This window comes from Elephas maximus, chromosome 10 (assembly GCF_024166365.1).
Source record: "Elephas maximus indicus isolate mEleMax1 chromosome 10, mEleMax1 primary haplotype, whole genome shotgun sequence".
In the NCBI taxonomy this organism is placed as follows: Eukaryota; Metazoa; Chordata; class Mammalia; order Proboscidea; family Elephantidae; genus Elephas; species Elephas maximus.
This window is the reverse complement of record NC_064828.1, coordinates 117,349,560-117,376,717: the sequence shown is the minus strand read 5'-3', so window position 1 is coordinate 117,376,717 and position 27,158 is coordinate 117,349,560. Positions and strand designations below refer to the sequence as shown.

Sequence of the window (27,158 nt, the reverse complement as noted above, 5' to 3'; positions counted from 1 at the left end):
TGTGAATATGAGTGAATCTCCCACACAAATGGCCCTCCAGTCCTTGCTGCCAACCCACCCCAACAGGTCTTGCTGGAACTGCTACTAAACAGCCCCTAAGCCAGTTGAACTCCAGTCAGCTGCAGAGTGGGGACCATACATCCCGTGGTCCCAGTGTCCTGCACCAGAAACTCCATGGTAATGGCTTTAAGTCATGTCGAGTCATCCTGGTCAGATCATGCCACCAAAACAAAACAAGAAACCTGTTGGTGTGAGTGGATTCCCACCCATGGCAGCCTCACGTGTTACAGAGTCGGACTGTCCCACAGAGTTTTCTTGGCTGTGATCTTTACAGAAGCAGATGGCCCAGCCTTTTCCCTTGGTCCTGGGTGGGTTCCAGCTGCCAGGCTTTTTTAGGTTATTATTCAGAGGCAAACCTTTTGTGCCACCAGGGACAGGGACCATCCCACAGGAGATGTTAATTAACTCCAATATTCCAGTGGAGGCGTAGGCTTTGTGGCTTTACATTTTCATCAGAACAGTATTTTCAGTCATCCACAGTTTCAGATGTTGACCTCCTGCATCATCTCTTGCCACAGGCGTAGTCCATTTGATTTCAGTGTATTCCATCCAGTGAGGTCCATGTGTTTAGTCATCGTTTGTGTTGTTGAAAAAAGATACTTCCCATGACTAAGTGGTTGGTCTTGAAGAATTCTATTGTGAGATCTCTGGCATTGTTTCTATCACCAAGGCCATACTTTCAAACTACTGATCCTTCTTTGTTTCCAACTTTTGAATTCTAATCACCAGTAATTATCAATGCCTCTTGATTGCATGTTTCATCAATTTCAGACTGAAGAAGTTGGAAAAATCTTCAGTTTCTTCCTCTTTGGCATTTGTGGTTAGTGTGTAATTTGAATAATGGTCATATTCATTGGTCTTCCTTGTTGTTGTTGTTGTTGTTAGGTGCCTTTGAGTCATTTCCAACTCAGAGAGACCCTGTGAACAACAGAATGAAACACTGCCCGGTACTGCACCATTCTCACAATCGTTATGCTTGAGCACATCGTTGCAGCCACTGTGTCACCCCATCTCATTGAGGATCTTCCTCATTTTACTTTGTAGGCTTATGGATATTATCCTATCTCTGACAATGATACTCAATCATTTCAGGAGGTACCATATGATCAAAAACCAATGGTACTGAAGGGAGAAGTCCAAGCTGTACCGAAAGCACTGATGAAAAACAAGGCTCCAGGAATTGACGGAATACCAACTGGGATGCTGTAACAAACAGATGCAACACACGAAGCACTCATCTATGCCAGGAAATTTGGCAGACAGCTACTTGGCCAATTGACTGGAAGAGATCTATGTTTGTGCACATTCCAAAGACAGATGATCCAGTGAAATGCAGAAATTATCAAATAATATAGTTAGTATCACTTGCAAGCAAAATTCTGCTGAAGATATTTCAAAATCGACCGCAGCTGTACATCGACAGGGAATGGCCAGAAATTCAAGCTGGATTCAGAAGAGGACTTGGAATGAGGAATATCATTGCTGACATCAGTTGAAGTTTGGCTAAAAGCAGAGAATACCAGAAAGAGGCTTTTACTGAGTATGTAAAGGCATTCAAATGTGTGGATCATAGTGAATTGTGGATAACGTTTCGAAAAACGGAAATTCTTAATTGTGCTCATGTGGAGCCTGTACATAGACCAAGAGGGAATGGTTTGAAAACAACAAGGGGATACTGAGTGGTTTAAAATCAGAAAAAGTGTGTGACAGGGTTATATCCTTTCATTTTTCTCGTTCAATATGATGAGCAATTAATCCGAGAAGCTGGACTATATGAAGAAGAACATGGTGTCAGGATTGGAGGGAGACTGATTAACAACCTGTGATATGACACAACCTTACATGCTGAAAGTGAAGAAGACCTGAAGTACTTACTGATGAAGGTCAAAGACCACAGGCTTCAGTAGGGATTACACCTCAACATAAAGAAAACAAAAGTCTTCACAACTGGACCAATAAGCAACATCATGATAAATAGAGAAAAGATTGAAGCTGTTAAGGATTTCATTTTTCCTGGGTCCACAATCAATGCCCACAGAAGCAGCAGTCAAGAAATCAAATGATGTATTGCATTGGGCAAATCTGCTGCAAAAGACCTCTTTAAAGTGCTAAAAAGCAAACATGTCTCTTTGAGGACTGTGTGCCTGCCCTGAGCCATGGTATTTTCAATTGCCTCATATGCATGAGAAAGCTGAACAATGAATAAGGAAGACTGAAGAATTGATGCCTTTGAATTATGGTGTTGGTGACGAATATTGAATATACCATGGACTGCCAGAAAAACGAACAAGTCTGTCTTGGAAGAAGTACAACCAGAGTGCTACTTAGAAGTGAGGACGGCAAGGCTTCATCTCACATACTTTGGACATCTTATCAGGAGGGACCAGTCCCTGGAGAAGGACATCATACTTGGTGAAGTAGAGGGTCAGCGAAAAAGAGGAAGACCATCAACAAGGCAGATTGATACAGTGGCTGCAACAATGGGCTCAAACATAGCAATGATTGTGAGGATGGTGCAGGACCCGGCGGTGTTTGGCTCTGTTGTGCATAGTGTCGCTATGAGTCAAAGCCAACACCATGGCACCTTACACACACGGCGACTTCAGAATGAGGAGATGAAAGGGAACACAGGTCACACGGCCCCTGTGGAGGACGTGCTCTGCCGAGGGCACGCAGGTTGTAGCAAGGACCACAGTGAGGTAGAGGCTGCAGGAACACCTGCCTGGCTGCGGCGTCGAGCGCGGCGAGGACACCAGCTGACACCTCAAGCCTGGGAAACTCCCCCCAGCTCCCTAGCCCCGCCCCCGGGAACGCCCATCCAGCGCCCTTGCCCCGCCCCCAGGGAGCGGCCGGCCCAGCGCCCCTGGCCCAGCCCCAGGAAACGCCCCGCTCACTCCTTAGCCCCGCCCCTCCCTAGCCCCGCCCCCGGAAAGCGGCTCTGTCCAGCGGGCTACGGACCCCTCCCAGGAACGCCCCACTCAGCGCCTTAGCCCCGCCTCCAGGATCGCCTTGTCCGTGTCCTGGGCCCGCCCCGGAAACGCCCGGCCACACGCTCTAGCCCCGCCCCGGGAACGCCCCGCCCCCAGTGACGGCCCGGCCCCTTCCGCCAGGAGCCCTGGCTCCCTGGCAACCGAAGGGACGCTTTCACCTTAGCAACCGGCGCGGGTCCCACCATGGCTGAAGAAGAAGTTCCCCCTCCGGTGGAGAAAGTTATCCGGATCCAGCGGGTGTTTATTAACCTGCTGGACACGTACAGCAGCGGAAACATCGGGAAGGTGAGCGGCGGCCGCTCCGAGCCGGACCCCAGCCTCAGGATCGCAGCCCCCTCCCCGTCCCCAGCCCAGCCAGGGCCTGCGCCACCAGAGGCGCCCCGGCCTCCTGCGGGCAGACTCCCGCGTCCTGGCAGGCCAGCGCCCCCTGCAGCCCAGATCGCATCCAGGGGAGAAAGACGCTCGCACCTGGAAGCCAGGTGTTTAGATATCGCCAGGTCCAGCCCCTCTCCCCTTTACTGAGGGGAAACTGAGGCTGAGGCAGGAAGGAACTGCCAAGATCGGTCACATAGCATGTCGGGAGCAGGACCTGGTCAGAGACCTCAGGTCTCCTGCCTCCTAACAAGGCTGTCTTTCCATTTTGCAGACCCATCTGATTTAGGCGACCGAGGAGAAAATAAGCACAGTTGTTATATCATCCAGGAAACAGTTCCCATTCATCAGTTCCTTGAACAGATGGTTTGGTTAGCTCCAATTATGTGACCAAGGAGCCCCGATGGCACAGTGGTTAAAGCGCTTGACTGTTAACCAAGAGGTCAGCAGTTGGAACCCATGAGCTGCTCCCAGGGAGAAAGATGTGCCAATCTACTTCCGTAAAGATTACAGCCTTGGAAACCCCATGAGGTGGTTCTACTCTGTCCTGTAGGGTTGCTGTGAGTCGCAATCCACTGGATAGAAGTGAGTTTGGTTTTTATTATGTGACTGCTAACCGAAAGGTTGCAGGTTCAAGTCCAGTCAGAGCCGCCTCAGGAAAAAGTCCTAGCAATCTGCTTCTGAAAAGTCAGCGGTTGAAAACCCTGCTGAGCACAGTTCTACTCTGGTACACATGGGTCACCATGAGTGAGCTGAATCCATGGCAGCTCGTTTGGTATTTTTGGTTATGTGTCAGGCACTGTTTTGGGCCCTAAGTCCCGTTAAGCTTCCTGGCCCTTCTCTGTCATTGTTGTTAGTTGCCTGTCTAGTCAATTCTGACTCATGGCTTCATAGGGTTTCCAGGGCAGATGGACAGAAGCCATAGTGCCACTGAGTGAGTTCAAACCACCAACTTTTCAATTAGTAGCCAAGAGTAAACCATTTGTGACACCCAGCAAAGCTGCCTGAAACAGGAAGCAGCTATAGCAGCCACAGTACAGCTACCATCTAAAACTGACCACTCAAGAAATAGGCATTTGGGTGTATAATTTATATGTTAATACATTATCTTTATGTGCAGTATGATCCATAAGGTTGGGTGTCAGCTTGGCTGGGCTGTGATATTCAGTGCTTTGGCAGTTAGGATGTAGTTTGGCAGTCATATAATGATGTAATCACTTCCACGATGAGATCTGATATAACATGGTCACCTCCATGAGAGATCTGCTGTGAGTGGCCAGTCAGTTAAAAGGAGTTTCCTTAGGAGTGAGGACTGCATCCAGTATAGGTGGACTTTCTGGCAAGGCTCTTGGGCTTTTGCTCACTCTGGATCGTGCAACTGGCTCCCATTCATCCGACCTTTGGTTCTTGGAACTTGAGTTAGCAGCATACCTGCTGATGTTGGTATTTGTCAGCCTCCTCAGTCTGTGAGTCAGAGGCCTGCCGTCTGACCTGCTGATCTTGGGTTCACCAGCCCTTGCAGCTACGTGAGTCAGCAGAAGTCTCCAGCCTGACTCACAGACTTGGGACTTTCCAGCCTCTGCAACCATATGAGCCATTCCCTTGATATAAATCTCTCTCTCTATATATATATAGACACTTCACTGGTTCTCTAGAAAATGCAACCTAAGACATGTAGTATGTAATTATATATGACAAACAATATATGTAATTATACATATGTATGTTATATTGTGTGATATATTGCATGATATGTGTGTATAATGTATTCACTGTGATTTGTAGGTATGTTACATGTGATATATATGTCCTCACAACCCTGCCTGTCCTGGGACGAAATACTCAATAAATAATTTTTATTGTGTATGTGTGCATAATACATGTATATCTAATGTGTGTATTATAATATATATGTGTGTATATATATATATGTATCTATTGTTGTTGGGCATCGTTGAATCGATTCCAACTCATAGCGACCCCATGTGACAGAGAAGATCTGTCCCATAGGCTTTTCTTGGCTGCAATCTTTACAGAAGGAGTCCTGGTGGTGCAGTGGTTAAGCACTTGTTGCTAAGTGAAAGGTTGGCAGTTCGAACCCTCCAGCTGCTCTGCAGGAGAAAGATGTGGGACTCTGCTTCTGTAAATATTACAGCCTTGGAAACCCTATGGGGCAGTTCTACTCTGTCCTGTAGGGTTACTATGAGTCAGAATCAACTCAACAGCAAGGAGTTTAGTTTTGAGTTTTGGAATCTTTCTCCCGTGGAGCCATCGGGTAGGTTTGAATCGCCAACTTTTTGGTTAGCGGCTGGGCATTTAACCAGTGTGCCACCAGGGCTCCTTATATGTCCATTAGATGAGCTAAAATGATACAAATTCAAAATTACCAGAAAAGAGGGGAAAGGAGAGAACACAAACAAAACTAAAACAACACAGACATATAACAGAAGATTTTTTCCAAAAAAGACAGGTATAGTATGATCTTATTTGCATTTTTCAAAAATATAGACACACATGTAGAGAAAATAGAGATAGGTAGATAGATCAAGAGCAACTCATGTATGTACAGAAAATATCTCAAAGGATACACAGGAACTGTTTATATTACCTCTGGGGGCTGGGATTCCTTCATTCATGAGAACTTACTAAATAACAGCCTCTGTAAGGTCCCTACGGAGCCCTGGTGGCACAGTGGTTAAGCGCTCCACCGTTAATCGAAAGGTTGGTGATTTGAGCCCACCAGCTGCTCTGCGGGAGAAAGAGGTGGCAGTCTGCTTGCGTAAAGGTAGTTGTTGTTAGGTGCCGTCGAGTTGGTTCCGACTCATAGTGACCCTACGTACAACAGAATGAAACGCTGCCCGGTCCTGCGCCATCCTCACAATTGTTGCTGTGTGTGAGCCCATTGTTGCAGCCACTGTGTCAATCCTCTTTTTTGCTCCCTACTTTACAGCCTTGAAAACCCTTTGGGGCAGTCTTAAAAGGTCGCAATGAGTTGAAATCGACTCGATGGCGATGGGTTTTGGGTAAGGTCCCTGGCTGGCAAAAACAGATTGGCAATCTGCTTCCATAAAGATCACGGCCAAGAAAATCCAATGGGGCAGTTCTACTCTGTAACACATGTGGTTGCCATGAGTCCGAGGTGGCTTGACACCAACAGATTTGTGTTGGGGGGATGGGGAGGTGTACTAGGCACAGTAAGGAGCCCTGGTGGTACCGTGGTTAAGAGCTCGGCTGCTAACCAAAAGGTCAGGAGTTCAAATCCACCAGCCGCTCCTTGGAAATCCTATGGGGCAGTTCTGCTCTGTCCTATAGGGTCACTATGAATCGGAATTGACTCAAAGGCAGTGGGTTTTGTTTGGTTTTAGGCACAGAAAACTACACAATGAATAAGGCAAAAAAGTTGCTGTCCTCAAGGACCCTACCTCTCCTGGGAGGAGGCAGTCAATAACTAATTTGTTAAATAAACAAGATGAGGCATCAGTGTGTGCTAAGACCTCTGAAAGGGAGAGTGCTGTGATGATCAAGGTGGGAGAGAGCTGTGGCTCTTACAGGTGACACTCCTTCCAGTCGCACAGGACGGGGGTGTGTATCAGGTCTCAGCAAACAGTTGGCAGAGGGCACTGCCAAGGCTGGGTTCTGAGATGGAATGAGCTGGGCGTTTTCAGGGGACAGAGCAGTGAGGGTGCAGTGATCCCAGGTTCCCTTGCCCATCAAGCACAGCAGGGCCAGTGCTTACAGCCGCCATTACCATTAACATTAGGGGGCCACTAAAATGCTCCTTTAAAAGTGAAGAAGAAAAAATAAATGTTTACAGTAAAAAACTTTGTGAGTCTTTATAGCACTGCAGTCGTAAAATATAATTTGTAATGTTTTTATTATGGAGGAAGGGGTCCTTGGTATTCAGGTTGTGGCCCTGCTGCAAGCTGTGTCTCACACACGGTTAACTCTCCAGAGACATTGGCGGCATAAGTGAGTGAAGGAGGGGCCAGCAGCTGGGGCCAGGTCCTGCCGGGCCTCGGCAAGGAGTTTGGCTTCTATTCTAAGTCCAATGGAAGCTGTTGGAGTATTTAAAAAAAAAGAAGTGACGGAACTGAGATTAGCAGCGAGGGAGGAAGAGGAATTTTACTTTTCACTTTGTACTCTTTTGATCTTGGATTTTTTTCCCCCAAGAACATACTATTTTATAATAAGACTTTTTCTTTTGATGTGCAGAGATCTTTTTCCAGAAGTTTTGCAATAGCAGAGAATTTCCAGGCTCTTCCTAGGTTAATCAGAACCTTCTCTCTTTCTCAAGTTCCAGGTAATTGCTCTTAAACTGTAGCAGGTATCATGGGAGCGGGAGTATGAAGCATACAAAAGAAATGGAAGCCATGTCCCTTGTCTTCAAGCTTACAGCCCAGTTGGACAAGGTCGCCCCTGCCCCTTCTCTCCCATCTCTCTGTGGAGTTAGTGTGGGTTGGTGTATGTATTAGAAGACCTACATTCGAGGTCTAGTTTCACCCTGCCCTGCCCATGGTATTTTGGGCAAATCACTTGTTATTGTTGGGCATCAATTTCCTCATCTGTGAAATGGGGTAATAAAATTGGATAAGTACGTTTGAGAGATAAATGAATATATACATATCATATACACATGAAAAAAAAATTTTTTTTTGTACACATGTAAAATACATATAATACATGTATACTTTGTTGTGGCTAGGTGCCATTCAAGTTGGTTCCAGCCAATAGCGACCCCATGTACAACAGAACGAAACACTGCTGGGTCTTGTGCCATCCTCACAGTCGTTGTTATGCTTGAGCCCATCGTTGCAGTCACTGTGTCAGTCTATCTCGTTGAGGGTCTTCCTTTTTTCCCCTGACCCTCTACTTCCCCAAGCATGATGTCCTTCTCCAGGGACTGGTCCCTCCTGATAACATGTCCAAAGTATGTGAGACAAAGTCTCGCCATCCTTGCTTCTAAGGAGCATTCTGGCTGTACTTCTCCCAAGACACATTTGTTCATTCTTCTGGCAGTTCATAGTATATTCAAAATACTTCGCCAACACCATAATTTGAAGACATCAATTCTTTGGTCTTCCTAATTCATTATCCAGCTTTCAACATATACACATACACCTACATAAATATGTAGGCGTGAGTGGTGAATGTGTGTGTGTGTGTGCGCTCGCATATCATACTTGGAGACATACATCCCAATATGGTTGAACCTGACAACTTTGCATGTTAACTTGGACTGTTTTTTTTTCTTCCAATAGTAAAACCTTTAATCCGCTTATATGCTTTTTTTTAAATTTATTTTATTTTTGTTGTTGTTGAGAATATACACAGCAGAATATATACCACGTCAACAATTTCTACATGTACAATTCACTGACATTACTTACATCCTTCAAGTTATGCAACCATTCTAACTTTCCTTTTCCAAGTTGTTCCTCCCCCTTTAACATAAACTCACTGCCCCCCGAGTTTTCCATCTATTCTTTCAAGTTGCTGTTGTCAACTGATCCCATATAGATAGGTCATAAAAGAGCACAGTGCCTAACGCAGACATTCTTGACTAGTTAAGCTACCCTGTTGCTTGGTTTTAAGAAGGCTTCAGGGAATATTTTTGGTTTCAAGTTTAAAGATTATCTCAAGGCAATAGTTTCAGAGGCTCATCCAGCCTCCATGGCTCCAAAAAGTTGGAATTACTTGGACTGTTTTTTGTTAAAACAAATGAAGTGGGACTTTTTGTTTGGTTGGTTTGGGTATGTTTGTTTTTGTTGCCAAAGTGTGGTAACATTATGATTATTTATATATATTTAATATATAAATTAATATATCACACTTAGTATATAAATGAAAATTATTTATACATGAAACTCAAAGATTGAATAAGCCGCTCCCAAAGATAGTCTTTTTCAAACAAGGAAAGAAACTTCCCCAGCCTCTTTTTATTTCATTATTCAACATGGTAGCCACTGGCCTCATGGCGGCTGTTGGCTTGTCCAAACTGCGATTAGAACACACAACGAACATCGAAGACTTAGCGTGAGCACAAAGGATGTAAAAGATCTCATTGAGAATTTTAATTTTGATTACATGTTGGTAACATTTTGGATATATGGTATTAACTAAAATATTTAAATTAATATCACCAGTTTCTTTTTTACTTTTTTTTTTTAATGTGGCTACTAGAAACATTTTAAATGACCTAATCGGTATGCATTATATTTCTGTTGAACAAGACAGACATTTTGACTGTACGCCTTCTCTGCCTGCTGCTAGGAAGGAGTAGTGCACACTGGGCAAAGTGCAGGCTCTGCAGAATGTCGTCTCAGCTTCCAGAACAGTCACTTATTGACCACTGTCTCAGTCACCTGGTGCTGCTGTAACAGAAGTCCTGGAAGTGGGTGTCTTTAACAAACAGAAACTTACTCTCTCACAGCTCAGGGGCTAGAAGCCTGAATTCAGGGTGCCGGCTCTGGGGAAGGTCCTGGTCTCTGTCGGCTTCTGTTCCTGGTTCCTTGACGATCACGTGGCCTGTGTCTTCCCCTCCGTCTGTGTTTGCTTGCTTCATCTGCTCTTTTTTGTCTCAAAAGAGATTGACTTAAGACACACCCTACGCTAATACTGCCTCATTAACATAAAAAAAACCCATTCCCAAATGGGATTATAACCACAGGACCAGAGGTTAGGATTTACAACACGTATTTCTGGGGGACATAAGTCAATCCATAACAACTGCCGCTATTCCGATTCGTTCTTAGTATTTGGGAACTTTCTGTTTTCTTGCAGTTTCTGTCTAATTGTGTAGTCGGGGCTTCACTGGAAGAAATTACAGAAGAGGAGGAGGAGGAAGATGAAAATAAGTCCGCTGCCCCAGAAGCCGCATCAGCCAAACTCAAGGAAGGCACTTTCCAGATTGTGGGCACGCTTGCCAAGCCTGAAAGCGGCCGGCTGGAGTTTGCGGTAGAGACATACTCTGTAAGTCAGGGTGGCTTTGCTAGGAATAAAGGGAGGAGTTCTTGGGCACAAACAGTCGGCTACTAACCAAAATGTTGGCGGTTCACATCCACCCAGAGGCAGCGCAGAGGAAAGGCCTGGCAGTCTACTTTAGAAAAGTCAGCCACTGAAACCCCCGTGAGCACAGTTCTGTGCTATTACAGGTGGGGTCACCACGAGCCAGCGTCGGCTCCATGGCAACAGGTTACTGGCTGTAATGCTCTCTGTCTGAGAAGGAGTGCCGCCTACACCTGACAAATTCTACACAGTACTCACCCCAAGACATTTAACTAGCTCTGAGAAGGGGTGTTCCCCTTCTCCAAAGCCAGCTCCTCCCACTAGACTGCCTGCTACTCTCTGAACCCTCCCAGATGGCTTTGCACTCAGTACAGCACACAGCGGTTCTCTTCTCATAACTCAACCGGCCCTATTCCCCTTTCAAGAGGTAACGCAGATGACACCTCCTCCAGGAAGCCAGCCGTGATTCCTACTTCTCCTCCCATCCCAGTTTGGATTCTGGGCTCTTTTCTTGTGCTCCTGTTGCATGCTTTACCCACCTATATCATAACCCTTTCACCCTCTGTTGTTATTATCTGTCTGTGTAGAGTCACTGATGACAGCTGTCAGCTGCTTGAAGCTAGAGCCTGTGTCTTGTTTATTTTCTTGTTTGTGCGTCTTTATACCTAGTGCAGCATCCGGTAGGACCTCAGTTAAGGTTTGTGAAATGAATGCACGAGTCCCCTCCCACCATCTATGGGACCATTCTTCACCACCTACCCCCTTTCTCTGTCCTGGGTCTTCACTCAGCACCGGAGCCTCCATCAGTACAGAGTGCTGCACATGAGCCTCCTTGGGGAGGTTGGGGTCTGCTGGTGGTGTTGGGGCCCAGGCTGGGCCTCCAGGGGCACCGTGAGCTTGCCAGGATGTCTTTGTCTGCACAAGACTAACTATTTGTTAAAACTCTCCCCCACGACACACACACAAACACACAGGATGCTCCTTAGTAACTATATATCGTTCATTTTGCCTGTATCCCCCCAGGATCCAAAACAGCGCCCAGAAATGGTTGCTGGCCGAACAAATGAATTCATCAGCATGGTCTCTCCACATCTGGTCAGGACGACTCTTCCCTTGAAAATACCCCTGTTTCATCCTAAATATGCCCAACTAGAATTTAACAAGTGTGCGTGTTTGTCTTTGGGTGCCACTCTCACCCGCTTTTACTGGTTTGGACTCTAGACACTTCGTGGACTGCACTGAGCCACGCATCTGCCGTTCCTCCAGTTCCCTTTCTTCCTTTCTTTTGTGTGTCATTCCTGTACCTAGAGCCATCCCAGGTGTACACGGAGGGCCATCTCCTTTCACACTGCCATGCCGTTGGCAAAGAAAAAACATCACTGTTCCCATGAGCACCTTCAGGGAGCCTTCCCTCTTGCACATCCAGTCCTGAAAAGAAATGGAATGCCTGGAGCAAAAGAACTTGGAGAAGGGAGCTGGAGAAACAAGCAGTCCTGGGCTGAATTTAACCAGGGTGTGTTAACGTCAAGGCAGCCTGCCCATCAGTCAGTAGACTTTCCCTTTGTTCTCCAACCGGTTGTGTGCAAAGAGAACAAGTTTGATCTGAAACATTCTGCTTAATGTAACTGGTCAGGGGGCTGGGGTGCTGGTGGGGGGCGGGGGGCAGGATGTCTGATCCTAGGGACCGTGTGGATAACGGAAAATGCAAACTCGGCTTTGGAAATGAAGCGTCCTTTCATCCTTTCGTGGTCATCTTAATACCCACCCACAGTGTTGCACTGTTGGGAAATGAGCTGATTCATGCCGCAAAGAAACACCAGTTAAAACACACCGATACCGGTGTTACTTTTGTCTAATGTGAGAACCTTTGATTTTTAACCATTAAAAATTCCTGTGTTTTTAGAATGTTCCCAACTATCAGCTGCAATAGGTCCCTTACATATAGGAAAAGACCAGATTAACTCCATCTTGAGGGTTCTGAGACAATCCAGGTTAACCACCCAGCAGCACTTCTGAGCCGTTCCTGCTCTGAGATTGCTCAAATAATCCTGCAGAGAATTTGAGTTAGCGTTAAATGCCTCACACATTTTCTTCTACTGTTTTTTGGTTCTTCCCTTCCGAACTGGTGTTTAAACAGCGTGCAGAAATAGGAGCTAAGATCATTATGCAATTTTTAAATCGTCTGCTCCCGGCTATTTTTGTAAACCTCTCAGTTATTCGCAAACCGCAGCCAGCAGAGAGCCAGAATCTCGTGTGAAGTAGAACGTCTCCTGCAAACATTTCTCACGGGACTCTTCAACGCAGCACGTCCAGTCTGGAAACTGTCGTTCAGTCTAAAGATTCAGGTTACCTTGTCAGCGTCTCACAACGAAGCGCTGTCGATTTCCTTTTTCAGGCCATATCTCGAGAGGAACTTCTCATGCGCCTGATGGAGTGTGACGTCGTTCTCTACAACATCACTGAATACCCCCAGCAAGTGGAGGAGGCCGTATGGGCAGTGTCTGGTCAGTGAGGTTTCTCTGTCTTATCTACGGGGACAATATTTCTGGGCAGCTTGCTTTGCTTAAGGGTCATCTAATGAACACTAGGTAAATTGTTGCTGTTAGTTGCCATCGAGTCGACTGTGACCCATGGCGACCTCACGTACAACAGAACGCAACGCTGGTCCTGCGTCGCCCTCATGACTGTTGGCATGTTGGAGTCCATTGTTGTGGATTCAGTGTCAATCCATCTCATCGAGGGTTTCCCTCAATTTCATTGACCCTCTGTCAAATAAGATATCCTTTCCCAGCAATTGGTCTGCCCTGTTGACGTGTCCAAAGTAGGCTAGTCACAGTCTCCCCATCTTTGCTTCTAAGGAGCATTCTGGTTGTATTTCTTCAAAAACTGATTTCTTCATTCTTTTGGCTAGGTACATTAGGGCCATGGGAAAACTGGTCTGAAACTTACTTAAAACATCCATGCTGTGGGTAGGTACTTCCAGAAAACAGAATATTTTTAATCATTAAAAGAAATGAAACCATAGAGGACACTGAGCTTCTGTTAAGGGTAATAGAAAAATCTGGAAAAGGATAGTGGTAGTGGTTGAACATGGCGAACATGATGTCACTGAACTGGACATGTGAAGATTGTCAGAATGGCAGATGTTTTGTTACATATATATCTACTACAATAAATTTTTAAAAAATGAAGCATTAACTTTCAAGATTGAACATTCATCTGTTCCACGAGCACTACTGAAGGAGGGGCAGTTGAATGTCCAGTCACGTGCTTCCTAGCGTCCGTCTGGCAACGTCTAACCACATACGTCTGTGGTCCCATACAGCTTTGCTAAGAATATATAGTGTATATGGCTAAGTATATGCACTTGCCTGGACCCAGGAGGTAAGGGGCAGAGGAAGGAGGAAGAGAGGAAGGAGAAGGGGGCAGGGAGTCCCATGCAGTTGTGGGGACAAGTCATTGGAGGTAAGTGAACCTCAACAAGTCAGGCTGGGTGGTTGGGCTGGGTGGTTGAGCAGCTGCTCCAAGGAACCTCCATGGCCGGCTCATGTTGCACAGTGAGCGGCTGCTGTTCCAAATCAGGTTAGTGCAGCCGGGCTTCGGCGGGATGCGGAGCTCAGGAAGGTGGGCACACTGGGGAAGGGACCAAGGGGCAGGGGCTGCATGTACTGGGGGATCTGGGGCCAGAGAAGAGGGATTGGAGAGGCACTCTGGAGGAGCCGCTGAGTTAGGGAGACTGGAGAGGCACTGTGGAGGAGCCGCTGAATTAGGGGGACTGGAGAGCCACTCTGGAGGAGCCGCTGAATTAGGGGGACTGGAGAGGCACTGTGGAGGAGCCGCTGAATTAGGGGGACTGGAGAGGCACTGTGGAGGAGCTGCTGAATTAGGGGGACTGGAGAGGCACTGTGGAGGAGCCGCTGAATTAGGGGGACTGGAGAGGCACTGTGGAGGAGCCGCTGAATTAGGGGGACTGGAGAGGCACTGTGGAGGAGCCGCTGAGTTAGGGGGACTGGAGAGGCACTGTGGAGGAGCCGCTGAGTTAGGGGGACTGGAGAGGCACTGTGGAGGAGCCGCTGAGTTAGGGGGACTGGAGAGGCACTGTGGAGGAGCCGCTGAGTTAGGGGGACTGGAGAGGCACTGTGGAGGAGCCGCTGAGTTAGGGGGACTGGAGAGGCACTGTGGAGGAGCCGCTGAGTTAGGGGGACTGGAGAGGCACTGTGGAGGAGCCGCTGAGTTAGGGGGACTGGAGAGGCACTGTGGAGGAGCCGCTGAGTTAGGGGGACTGGAGACGACGACAGAGGCTGAGGAAGTATGTATGCGTTGCTAAGTACCATGGTGTCTTAGTCATCTAGTGCTGCTGTAACAGAAATACTACTAGTGGATGGCTTTAACAAACAGAAATTTATTCTCTCACTTTCTAGGAGGCTACAAGACTGGATTTAGGCACCAGCTCCTGGGAACGCCTTTCTCTGTCTGCTCTGGGGGAAGGTCCTGGTCCTCAGTCTTCCTCTGGGTCTAGGAGTTCCTCAGCACAGGGACCCTAGGTCCAAAGGACATGCTCTGCTTCCTGCTCTTCATTGTTGGTGATAGGAGGTCCCTCTCCTCTCTGCTTGATTCTCTCTTTTATATCTCAAAAGAGATTGACTCAAGATACAACCTAATCCTGTCGATTGAGTCCTGCCTCATTAGTGTAACTGCCTCTAACCCTGCCTCATTATCATCATAGAGGGTAGGATTTATAACACGTCAGATCGCAAATTGGAGGACAACCACACATACTGGGAATTGTAGCCTAGCCAAGGTGACCTGCATTTTGGGGGAACACCATTCAATCCATAACACATGGTGTTCGCACAATGTCCAAATCACATGACATCCTATTTCACAGAACGTATCGTAGGTATTAAGCAACCCATGACTGTACTGGGGGGTCACAAAGACAAATAGGGAAAGGTTTTTGCGCTCGAGGTGCTTGCAGGCACACTCTAGATATCTATCTTCTATCAATGCGAGATAGAAGGTGACATGTTCACAAGAAAGGCACACATGAAAGTGATGTGACTTTAAGAGGAGAGGGGCTATTTCTACCTGAAAAGTTTTGATTCAGTTCACCAAAGATTCCTTGATGGCAAAGGTCAGGGAAGGCTTGTGGAGGAAGCCGTGGAGAGAATGATTGTACTTGAAAATGCTTTGAAAAACATAATAAATTCCAAGGACCTCCGGTCTAACAGAACAGGGTGGTGTTTAGCACTTTGGTGCTGTTATGATTAATCTCATTAATCTTGGAGCAGAGGAGAAAGCAAATCAGCTTATATTAATCATCATTCTAGACTAGAAGGACAGCCAAAAAGGGCACAGAATTCCCTACACTTTAATGCAAGCTGTGGCCTTTTCAATTACCTTATATGCATGTAAAAGTTGGATAATGAAAAAGGAAGACAGAAGAAGAATTGCTGCGTTCTAGCTGTGGTGTTGGCGAAGAATATTGAATATACCGTGGACTGCCAAAAGAACAAATGAATCTTAGAAAAAATACAGCCAGAAAGCTCCTTAGAAGCAAGAATGGTGAGACTTGGACAAGCTTACTTTGGACACATCCTCAGGAAAGACCAATCTCTAGAACAGGACGTCATGTTTGGTTAAGTAGAGGGCCAACAAAAATGAGGCAAACCGTCTGTAAGATGGATTGACACAGTCACCACAACAATGGACTCAACACACCAACCACCATGAAGACGGTGCGGGACTGGACATTTCCTTCTGCTGTACATGAGGTCCTCACGAGTCGGAGCAGAGTGGACAGCAACTAGGAACAACAACGTATATTGTTTTAGGTGAATTAGACCAAGGGTAGAATACTTTTCTGTAAAGAGCCGGAGAGTAAATCTTCCCTGGCACTTGTATTAATAAGCAGCCATAGGCAAAATGCAGATGAATGGGCTACATTCCAACAAAACTCTAAGTACAAAAACAGGCAGTAGTTTACCCATCCCTGAGTTAGGTCTACAACCAAAGTATGTCTCTGCTTAAATTCAAAGAAATGGAATGGAATCTCAGGAAATAATTCAGGGAAATAATGAAAGAAAAATACCGTCTGTGGGTGTGTCGGATTCCTCAGGGGATTAGAGTGTTTGATTTCTCATCTGTAACTTTGTGCCTGAACTGCCTTCAGTAAAACACAAACCAAAACATGAACACTGTGTCATCTTTTGGAACAGAGCTTGTTTAAAGCTTACATTCTGCATTCTGTTCGTTTGCAAATATTTACAGGTGTGTAATTGCTCGTTCACCTAACCACCTAAAAGCTAATCAGAGCTGATGTTTACCGAGTTTTTTTGTACCGGACTGAAAATTGAGTTTTCTCTATCATGTATCCTTGCAAATTTCTTAAAATTTTCCATATTTCTTCCTAAAATAAAACCTGAACCTGTTGTGGAAATATAAAAGCTTGTAGAACTTGTGATAAAAGCAACAGTTCCCTGCGTCTCCTTCCCACCTCATCCCAACTCCCCAAAGGCAAGCGCCTTCGACTCTGCTCTGGCTTCTAAGGCCTAAAGCTGCCTCTGCCCGTGATCGTGAGTTGTAGCCGTTAGCCTGTAACCAGAGCATGACAGATGAGCTTCAGTGGATGTGTACAACCGCCTCGCTGCCCCTGTCTCGGTCATCTAGTGCTGCTGTGACAGAAATACCACAAGTGGATGGCTTTAACAAAGAGAAATTTATTATCTCACAGTCTAGTAGGCCAGAAGTCCAAATTCAGGGCGTCATCTCCAGGGGAAGGCTTTCTCTCTCTGTCAATTCTGGAGGAAGGTTCTTGTCATCAATCTTCTGGTCTAGGAGCTTCTCCGAGCAGGAACCTCTGGTCCAAAGGATGCATTCAGCTCCTCGTGCTGCTTTCTCGGTAGTATGAGGTCCCCACTCTGCTCGCTTCCCTCTCCTTTTGTCTCTTGTAAGATGAAAGGTGGTACAGTCCACACCCCAGGGAAGCTCCTCCTACATTGGCTCAGGGATGTGACCTGAGCAAGGGTGTTATATCCCAACCTAACCCTCCTTAACATAATCTAATCTTACCTCACTAACCACAGGCAGAGATTAGGATTTACAACACATAGGAAAATCATATCAGATGACAGAATGGTGGACAATCACACAATACTGGGATTTGTGGCCTAGCCAAATGGATACACAGATTTTTGGGGGACACAATTCAATCCATGACAGCCACTCAAGGGAGTATTTGTTTTTTCAAACTTTGACACGACATTTCCTTTCGTGAGCTTGATGAAATATTATTGGGTGCCGTCAAGTTGATTCCGACTCATGGCCACTCCATGTGACAGAGCAGAGCTGCCGCACAGGGTTTTCTTTGCTTAATCTTTGTGGGAGCAGACCAACAGATGCTTCACCCTCAAAGCCTCTAGTGGGGTCAAACCACCAAGCTTTCGGTTAGCAGCCAAGTGCTTAACCGTTACGCTCCCGGGGCTCCTTCCATTCTGATAAAAAGCTTCAAATAATTAAGAAAATCCTACTTTCTCTCTTTGGGGGACGCATTTTAACTATATGACGTGATTTTTGAGATCTAGACTGTTCGTTTCTGCCAGAGAGTGTAGCCAGAGACCCATTGGCCTGTGGTCAGGAGTCCCCAGGGGAACATGGAGTTTATGGGGCTGGGAGAAGGGGGAGGACTCCATTATTGTAGCCGATGCACGTTTTTAGGTTTTGTTTTTCTTACACTGAATGTATATTACTTGAACAGTGTTTTATTAGTTTTTTAAAAGATTTTCCTACCTTGCCTTCTCAGACGCCAGAAAGTAAAATTTACATAGAAGAAGGAATAAATTCTTAGAAATGAGGAAAGTATTTGTGTATGTGGATAAAGTGCATGTTCGAAAGCGTTTGAACCGCAGGTCCTTTTAGGTCCGTTATAAATATCATAAATACAAAAGCTGAACCCAGTCGGAGGACCGCTAAGGGTGCCAAGTATTCACAAAGCAGGCCAGCCTGAAGCTCAGCCTAGCAGAAGGGTTAAAGGAACAAAATTAAATGGGAGAGGCAATTTTCACCATTAGGATAAAAATAGAAACTAAAATGAACACTGGAATTTAGGATTACTATGTGAATGTAGGAAACCCTGGTGGCGCAGTGGTTAAGCGCTCGGCTGTTAAGTGAAAGGTGGGCAGTTTGAAGCCACCAGCTGCTCCTCGAGAGAAGGATGCAGCAGTCCGCCTCCGTAAAGATTACAGCCTTGGAAGCCCTATGGGGCAGCTCTGCTCTGTCCTGTGGGGTCGCTGTGAGTCAGCCGACCTGACGGCACACAACAACAACAACAACAACGTGGGAACATGCGCTCTCGGTCTTCATTCAGCCGACCTGACGGCACACAACAACAACAACAACAACGTGGGAACATGCCCTCTGGGCCTTCATTCAGCCGACCTGACGGCACACAACAACAACAACAACAACGTGGGAACATGCCCTCTGGGCCTTCATTCAGCTGACCTGACGGCACACAACAACAACAACGTGGGAACATGCCCTCTGGGTCTTCATTCAGCCGACCTGACGGCACACAACAACAGTAACAACAACAACGTGGGAACATGCCCTCTGGGCCTTCATTCAGCCGACCTGACGGCACACAACAACAGTAACAACAACAACGTGGGAACATGCCCTCTGGGTCTTCATTCAGCCGACCTGACGGCACACAACAACAGTAACAACAACAACGTGGGAACATGCCCTCTGGGTCTTCATTCAGCCGACCTGATGGCACACAACAACAGTAACAACAACAACGTGGGAACATGCCCTCTGGGTCTTCATTCAGCCGACCTGACGGCACACAACAACAGTAACAACAACAACGTGGGAACATGCCCTCTGCGCCTTCATTCAGCCGACCTGACGGCACACAACAACAGTAACAACAACAACGTGGGAACATGCCCTCTGGGTCTTCATTCAGCCGACCTGATGGCACACAACAACAACAACAACAACGTGGGAACATGCCCTCTGGGCCTTCATTCAGCCGACCTGACGGCACACAACAACAGTAACAACAACAACGTGGGAACATGCCCTCTGGGTCTTCATTCAGCCGACCTGATGGCACACAACAACAGTAACAACAACAACGTGGGAACATGCCCTCTGGGTCTTCATTCAGCCGACCTGACGGCACACAACAACAGTAACAACAACAACGTGGGAACATGCCCTCTGGGCCTTCATTCAGCCGACCTGACGGCACACAACAACAGTAACAACAACAACGTGGGAACATGCCCTCTGGGTCTTCATTCAGCCGACCTGACGGCACACAACAACAGTAACAACAACAACGTGGGAACATGCCCTCTGGGCCTTCATTCAGCCGACCTGACGGCACACAACAACAGTAACAACAACAACGTGGGAACATGCCCTCTGGGCCTTCACTCAGCGATCCAGCAGCCTCTTAGGACAGGAATCCACAGGCCAATTGGACTGAGGCATCACTGCTTTATTGTTTTCTGTTTAGTTTAGGGACTCACCTCACAAGACTAAATGCACCACGGCAAGCTTACCACTTAGATCCTCCGACAGTTTAATGGAGCTTAGATTTTTCTGGAAAATTACCTGTTGTGACCGCTAAAAACCCGTTGCCGTGGAGTCAATCCTGAACACTTGAGTGGAACCACTGCTGAGTACGCCCACGGGGCGTCAAGGCTTAAGCTGGGGAGCCTCCCCGGAAGCGGCAAACCATTCATAGCCGAACAGTCGCCTTGGGCCCCGCAGAGAGATGGTTTGCAGCCAAGCCACCCTCCTTACAGATGGGGCAGTGTGCTCAGTGGTAGACTTTTCACCTTCCACGCAGGCGTCTCTTCCGTCCCAGGGGCCAGGGGCTGACTAGACACCAGCTAAGAGCAGCAGCAGCAACGCTTACACTCTCCGCACCTGGCCTCAGGGCCCGCAGCCTCATGGCCCAGGGCTCTGTCCCCGGAGCGAAATGACGTCCTTCCACAGCCATGTAAGCTAAAGAGGGCTGCCTTATGTGACATCCTAAGAGGACCAACACTCTGGCCTTACCCTCTGATTTGGGGTCTCTTCAGCATTCCCCCCAACCGTGGAACAGCCTCCTGCCCACTCCCAGTGCAGCCAGTAGGCACAGGTGTTGCAGCCACTTCATGCCACTTCATGCCAACTATTGTTATTTACTGTATTATTATTAAGTGGGAGCGCTGGTGGCACAGTGGGGTCCCTGGTGGTGCTGTGGTTAAGAGCTACAACTGCCAACCAAAAGGTTGGCAGTTTGAATCCACCAGCTGCCTCTTAGAAACCCTGTGAGCAGTTCTACCCTGTCCTATAGCGTTGCTATGAGTCAGAATCGACTCGACAGCAACAGGTTTTTGGTGGCACAGTGGTTAAGAGCTTGGCTGCTAACCAAAAGGTCAGCAGTTCGAATACACGAGCCGTTCCTTGGAAACCCTATGGGGGAGTTCTACTCTGTCCTGTAGGGTTGCTGTGAGTCGGAATGGGCTCAATGGCAACAGGTTTGGTTTGGTATATTATTACGTATTATGTGTATTAATTATTATGATCTATTTTAAATATATAAGTATTAATAATATTTTGTATTATTTACTTTAATAATGTTGATGCTGTTGCGTGCTGCCCAGTTGATTCCGACTCATAGTGCCCCCGGTGACAGAGTAGAACTGCCCCCATACGGCTTTCTTGGCTGTAATCTTTATGGCCACTGTGAGTCGGAATCGACTGGACAGCACTGGGTTCGGTTTTGGTTTTGGTTTTAATCTTTATGGAAGGAGCCCTGGTGGCACAACGGCTAAGCACTCAGTTGCTAACCTAAAGGTTGGCAATTGGAACCCCCCTCCCCGAGGTGCTTCTGTAAAGAATACAGCCCAGAAAACCTTACTGTGTCATATGGGGTCACTGAGAGTCGGAATCAACTTGATGGCACACAACGACAACAACAACGACATTCGTTACAGAAGCAGATCACCAAGCCTTTCTCCTCAGAGCAGTGGCTGGGTGGGTTTGAACTGCCAACCTCTCGGGTTTCTCCTCAGAGCAGTGGCTGGGTGGGTTTGAACTGCCAACCTCCCGGGTTTCTCCTCAGAGCAGTGGCTGGGTGGGTTTGAACTGCCAACCTCCCGGGTTTCTCCTCAGAGCAGTGGCTGGGTGGGTTTGAACTGCCAACCTCCCGGGGAGCGTCTGAGCACTTAACCATTTGCACCACCAGGGCTCCTTACCAGGGCTACTTACTGTGCTTTTACGATTATAACATTATTACTACCGCCCACCCTCCAAGTGTGTGAAACCTGTAGGCAGGGGTGGATTAACCAGTATGCAAGGTATGCACGGGCTTGACGGTGTTTGCTTGCTGTCTTGGTCATCTAGTGCTGCTGTAACAGAAATACCACAAGTGGATGGCTTTAACAAAGAGAAGAAGGTTATTCTCTCACAGTCCCGTGATCCGCATTCAGGGCACCGGCTCCAGGGGAAGGCTTTCTCTCTCTGTTAGCTCTGGAGGAAGGCCCTTGTCATCAGTCTTCCCTTGGTCTGGGAGCTTCTCAGTGCAGAAACCTCAGATCCAAAGGAAACGCTCTGCTCCCGGCGCTGCCTTTTTGATGGTATGAGGTCCCTGTGTTTCTCTGCTTACTTCTCTTTTTTATATCACAAGAGATTGGTTTAAGACACTATCTAATTTTGTAATCTCATCAACATAACTGCCGCTAATCCATCTTATTACACGATAGTGATAGGATTTATAACACATGGGGAAATCACATCAGATGACAAAATGGTAGACCATCATTCAATACTGGGAATCAGGGCCTATCCAAGTTGGGGGACACAATTCAATCCATGACACTTACTAACCTGTATTGCACAATTTCACGAGGATTTTGCCACATCTTTGATGTAGTGAGAAACAGGTGAAATTGTGCGCTACAGATAGGTACAAGCAAGTGCCTGCGTACCTTGCTTGTTGAGTCATCCGTCCCTGGCCGTAGGCCAAGGTCATGTACTGTATCGAGATGGGTCAGGAGGCTGGAGAGATCGTTGGAAGAACAATGAGGGGAGCAAGACAAGTGGGTCTTTGAGGTAACACCAGCCTGGCAGTCAGTTCCTCCAGGAAGAAGGATAGCCCCCCCTGATAACTAACGGGACATAGGATTTCAAAAACAAGCTCTGCACGTGTCCAGATAACCTCTCTGCTTTGTGGTCTTACAGCCCTGAATGAAGAAATCAGCCATTTTGAAAAGCGGAAGGTGTTTATCTTAATATCCACGGTGATGACTTGGGCACGTTCCAAACCCCTGGATCCTGTAAGTAGTGCGTTAACTTTTTCTTTGTGGAACGCTTCACCCTTAATACCTTGAAATCTGTACACAGAAGGAAATTCCTACGGTGAGTTGTATATTCTAGCACTCCTGAGCCTTATCCCATAATAAGCACTCAACAGTTTATTGACTCATAAGGACCAATTCTCAGGGGATCCATTGTTTTATATGCCACCAAGAAAGAAAAAAATACCTCTTATCAAACTTTAACAACACTTGCTTATAACTTAGCTTTTTTATTTTAAATATACTCTTTTAGATTTACATTTTTGTGCATACATTAAAAGGGGAATATAAGCAAAATACAGTGGTTACTAAAAAAAAAAAAAAAACCTAAACTCATTGCTGTCGAATTGATACTGACTCATAGCAACCCTACAGGACAGAGTAGAATTGCCCCATATGGTTTCCAAGGAGCAGCTGGTGCATTCGAACAGCGGAGCTCTTAGCCACTGCGCCCCCAGGGCTCCACAGTGGTTATGGCGTTCCCAAAACATTATATTCAGAGCCTAGCTTCTCTGAATCACACCTGCATTCTTTTTCCACACGATAACTCAGTACAGAGCCTGAGTCGTGACATTTATTTGTAGGTGCTTTCCTATAGACCGTATCATTGTTAATTTGCAAGAAAATAAAGATTTATAGTCATCCTTCCAATGTTGCTTATTTTCTTTACTAATATCTAATTTATATTTGCTGCTCTGTTCCTGTGCCTTTGTGCATATGCAATACTTTTCTTTCCCCCAGAGTTTGTTATATTTGCAAAGCTTTGAGTTTTTAATCCTTGCATATGAAGGCTGGACAATGAATAAGGAAGACTGAAGAAGAGTTGATGCCTTTGAATTGTGGTGTTGGAGAAGAATATTGAATATGCCATGGACTGCCAAAAGAACGAACAAATCTGTTTTGGCAGAAGTACAGCCAGAAAGCTCCTCAGAAGGAAGGATGGTGAGACTTTGTCTCACATACTTTGGACGTGTTATCAGGAGGGATCAGTCCCTGGAGAAGGACATTATGCTGGTGAAGTAGAGAGTCAGCAAAAAAGCAGAAGACCCTCAATGAGATGGATTGACACAGCAGCTGCAGCAATGGGCTCGAGCCTAACAATGATTGCGAGGATGGAGAAGACTGGGCAGTGTTTCGTTCTGTTGTGCATAGTGTCGCTGTGAGCCAGAACTGACTCAATGGCACCTAACAACGACATACCTAATCCTTAGTCCTAAGGAAATGGTTTTCATATAGACAGTAACCATCTGCCACTGAGTCAGCTCCAACTCATGTTGACTCTATGTGCATCAGAGTAGAGCTGTGCTCCAAAGGGATTTCGTTTTTTTTTTTAAAATAATTTATTTTATTTTTGTCGTTGTTGAGAATGTTTCCGTCATCCATGACGGAACTGAATCCACCAGCCGCTCCTTGGAAGCCCTGTGGGGCAGCTTTACTCTGTCACATGGGGTCGCTATGAGTCGGAATCGACTTGACAGCACACAGCAACAACAGCAAAAGGTCCCCAGCTCATCATTTATCAGAAAAGGAAATGGTTGCCAGGAACCAAAACCTACACGAAAGGTATGGGTTTAAAGTGTATTTGTTGTGGTTGGAAGGAGTGACATTTGAGGACAAAAGGACACAGCCCAGTGACTGATAGTGCGTAACATGCAACCAGGTCTCTCCCCCGACCAGGGAAGAAGATGACTCAGAACCTGCAGCTCTGGTTCGTTTACATCTGTAGCTACAGTGTGGCTGCCCAGAGACAGGCTGGCCTCCATTTGCTCTCAGTCCTCATTCCAGCGTTCTAATTCAGGTGTTTCGGCTGGACCTTCCACAGGACTGCATAGGGGCGGGGGGGGGGGGGGCTTGTGGGGAGACCGAACATCAGCTCAGTGGATTGTGTCAGGGAATTTTTTTCATCCCTGAACTCTAGGGTAAACTGAGGTTTCATCTTGTCTTTAAAGCCGAGACAGAAACGTGCGCATGGAATGTTCTCATTGACATGAGTTTGGTGGTAGTGGAGGGACAGGGAGCCCTGGTGGCACAGTGGTTAAGTGCTTGGCCGCTAACTGAAAGGTTGGCAGTTCGAACCTACCAGCCGCTCTGCAAGACAAACACGAGGCAGTCTGCTCCCATAAAGATTGCTGTTGTTGTCATTAGGTGCCGTTGACTCCCAGCGACCTACATACAACCAAATGAAACACTGCCTGGTCCTGCACCATCCTCATGTTGTTATCCTTGAGCCCATGTTGCAGCCACTCTCAGTCCTTCTCATTAAGGATCTTCTTTTTTCTTGCTGACCCTCCACTTTACCAAGTATGAAGTCCCTCTCTAGGGACTGATCCTTTCTGATAACATATCCGAAGATATGTGAGATAAAGGCTTGTCATCCTCACTTCTGAGGAGCACTCTGGCTGTATTTCTTCCAAGACAGATTTGTTCATTGTTTTGCAGTCTGTGGTATATTGAATGTTCTTCGCCAACACCACAACTCAAATGTGTCAACTCTTCTTCGGTCTTCCTTATTCATTGTCCAGCTTTAACGGGCATATGAGGTGATTGCAAACACCGTGGCTTGGGTCAGGCACACCTCGGTCTTCAAGGTGACATCTTTGCTTTTTAATACTGTAAAGAGGTCTTTTGCAGCACATTTGCCCAATGCGATGTGTTGTTTGATGTCTTGACTGCTGCTTCCATGGCTGTTGATTGTGGATCCAAGTAAAATGAAATCTTTGACAACTTCAATCTTTTCTTCATTTATCATGATGGTGCTCATTGGTCCACTTGTGAGGATTTTTGTTTTCTTTATGTTGAGGTGCAATCCATGCCGACGGCTGTGGTCTTTGATCTTCATCAGGTAAGTGCTTCAAGTCCTCTTCACTTTCAGCAAGCAAGGTCGTGTCATCTGCATATCACAGGTCGTTAATGAGTCTTCCTCCAATTCTGATGCCCCATTCTTCTTCATATAGTCCAGCTCCTCGGATTATTTGCTCAGCATACGGATTGAATAAAAATGGTGAAAAGGATACAACCCTGACGCGTACCTTTCCTGACTTTAAACCACACAGTATCTCCTTGTTCTGTTCGAACGATGCCTCTTGGTCTATGTACAGGTTCCTCCTGAGCAGAGTTCAGTGTTCTGGAATTCCCGTAAAGATAACAGCCTTGGAAACCCTAGGGAGCATATCTGCTCTGTCCTGTCAGATCGCTGTCAGAATTGACTAGATGACAATGGGTTTTTAATGAAGGGCCCGTGTGGAAAAGAGGGGAAGAAACAAACTTTAAATTAAAAAATGGAGCCACATACATTGCAAGAACTATTAAGAAATGGTTAAGGGTAATGGAAAAAGCTGGGAATGGCTAATGGTGGTGGTTAAATAATATTATGAGCATAATTAATGTCACTGAACCGTGCATGTGAAGGTTGGTGAAATGGCAAAGGTTTTGTTACCTGTCTGTTTACCATACAAACACACACACAGAAAGAAATGGTTTGTTTTATGCCTTAAGGAATTACAGTGACAACCTGGCAAATAAAATACAAGATAAAAAAAGATATTTAAAATTTTAATTTTGTTTAGATTAAGTTTGAATTATAAAACGTGGCTAGCTAAAGCATTCTCAAGAAAATAAAATGACTTTTAAAATAAGCAGTAGCTTTTAAGCTTTATTTGCACTTAAAGGAACATAGCTGCCCAGGGTCTTTGCGCTTAGACGTCGTAGGTACCTAGCTGACTAAGGTACCACATCTCTGGCCTTTTCTCTTTAACAGGATGACAATGAGATTCCATTTACTGAAGAGGATTATCGGAGGAGAAAGCACCATCCTAATTTTCTGGATCACATAAATGCTGAAAAAATGGTCCTCAAATTTGGTAAAAACGTAAGTCTGGACTAGTGGAACTTTTAGGGGAAGGAAAGTCCTTTCTCAGGTGGCGTGTGATGGCTCTTTCTCCTCGTTTACTTTGCTCAGCTCTGGGCAAAGTAACAGTTTCATTTTTTTCTTGAGGGCTACCTGGATGGAAGGAGCCCTGGTGGTGCAGTTGTTAATTGCTCGGCTGCTAACCTGAAGGTCGACAGTGCGATCCCACCCGTGGCTAAAGATTACAGCCTCGGAAACCCTATGGACCAGTTCTGCTGTGTCATTTAGGGCTGTGATGAGTCAATCGCCTGGAAGACACACAGCAACAACCTACACGGCCGGGCCTGTTTTTCACAGGCATGGTCTCAGCTGTTCAGACACCTCTCTGTTGAGCTTCCCCACAGCGCCGCCCCCCAGCTCTGAGCATCAGGCTCTGGCCGAGAGGCACATGCTGAGGTCCTTGCCCGTGGCTGGTCCGGCCCAGTGAGCCGAGAGCCCCGTGGTTGCAACAATGATTTTTCC

General features: G+C 46.5%; 1 protein-coding gene across 1 annotated transcript in view; it reads left to right on the top strand.

The window, feature by feature from the left end:
• The first annotated feature begins 3,198 nt into the window (after positions 1–3,198).
• Positions 3,199–27,158, top strand: part of AK7 (adenylate kinase 7) — a 76,923-nt gene continuing 52,963 nt past the window's right edge. The window contains exons 1-5 of the mRNA XM_049899253.1: positions 3,199–3,335; positions 10,203–10,391; positions 12,823–12,931; positions 22,674–22,768; positions 26,547–26,657. Of these exons, the coding sequence (XP_049755210.1) occupies positions 3,234–3,335; positions 10,203–10,391; positions 12,823–12,931; positions 22,674–22,768; positions 26,547–26,657 (606 nt within the window). The 5' untranslated portion in view covers positions 3,199–3,233. The remainder of the gene's footprint in view (positions 3,336–10,202; positions 10,392–12,822; positions 12,932–22,673; positions 22,769–26,546; positions 26,658–27,158) is intronic.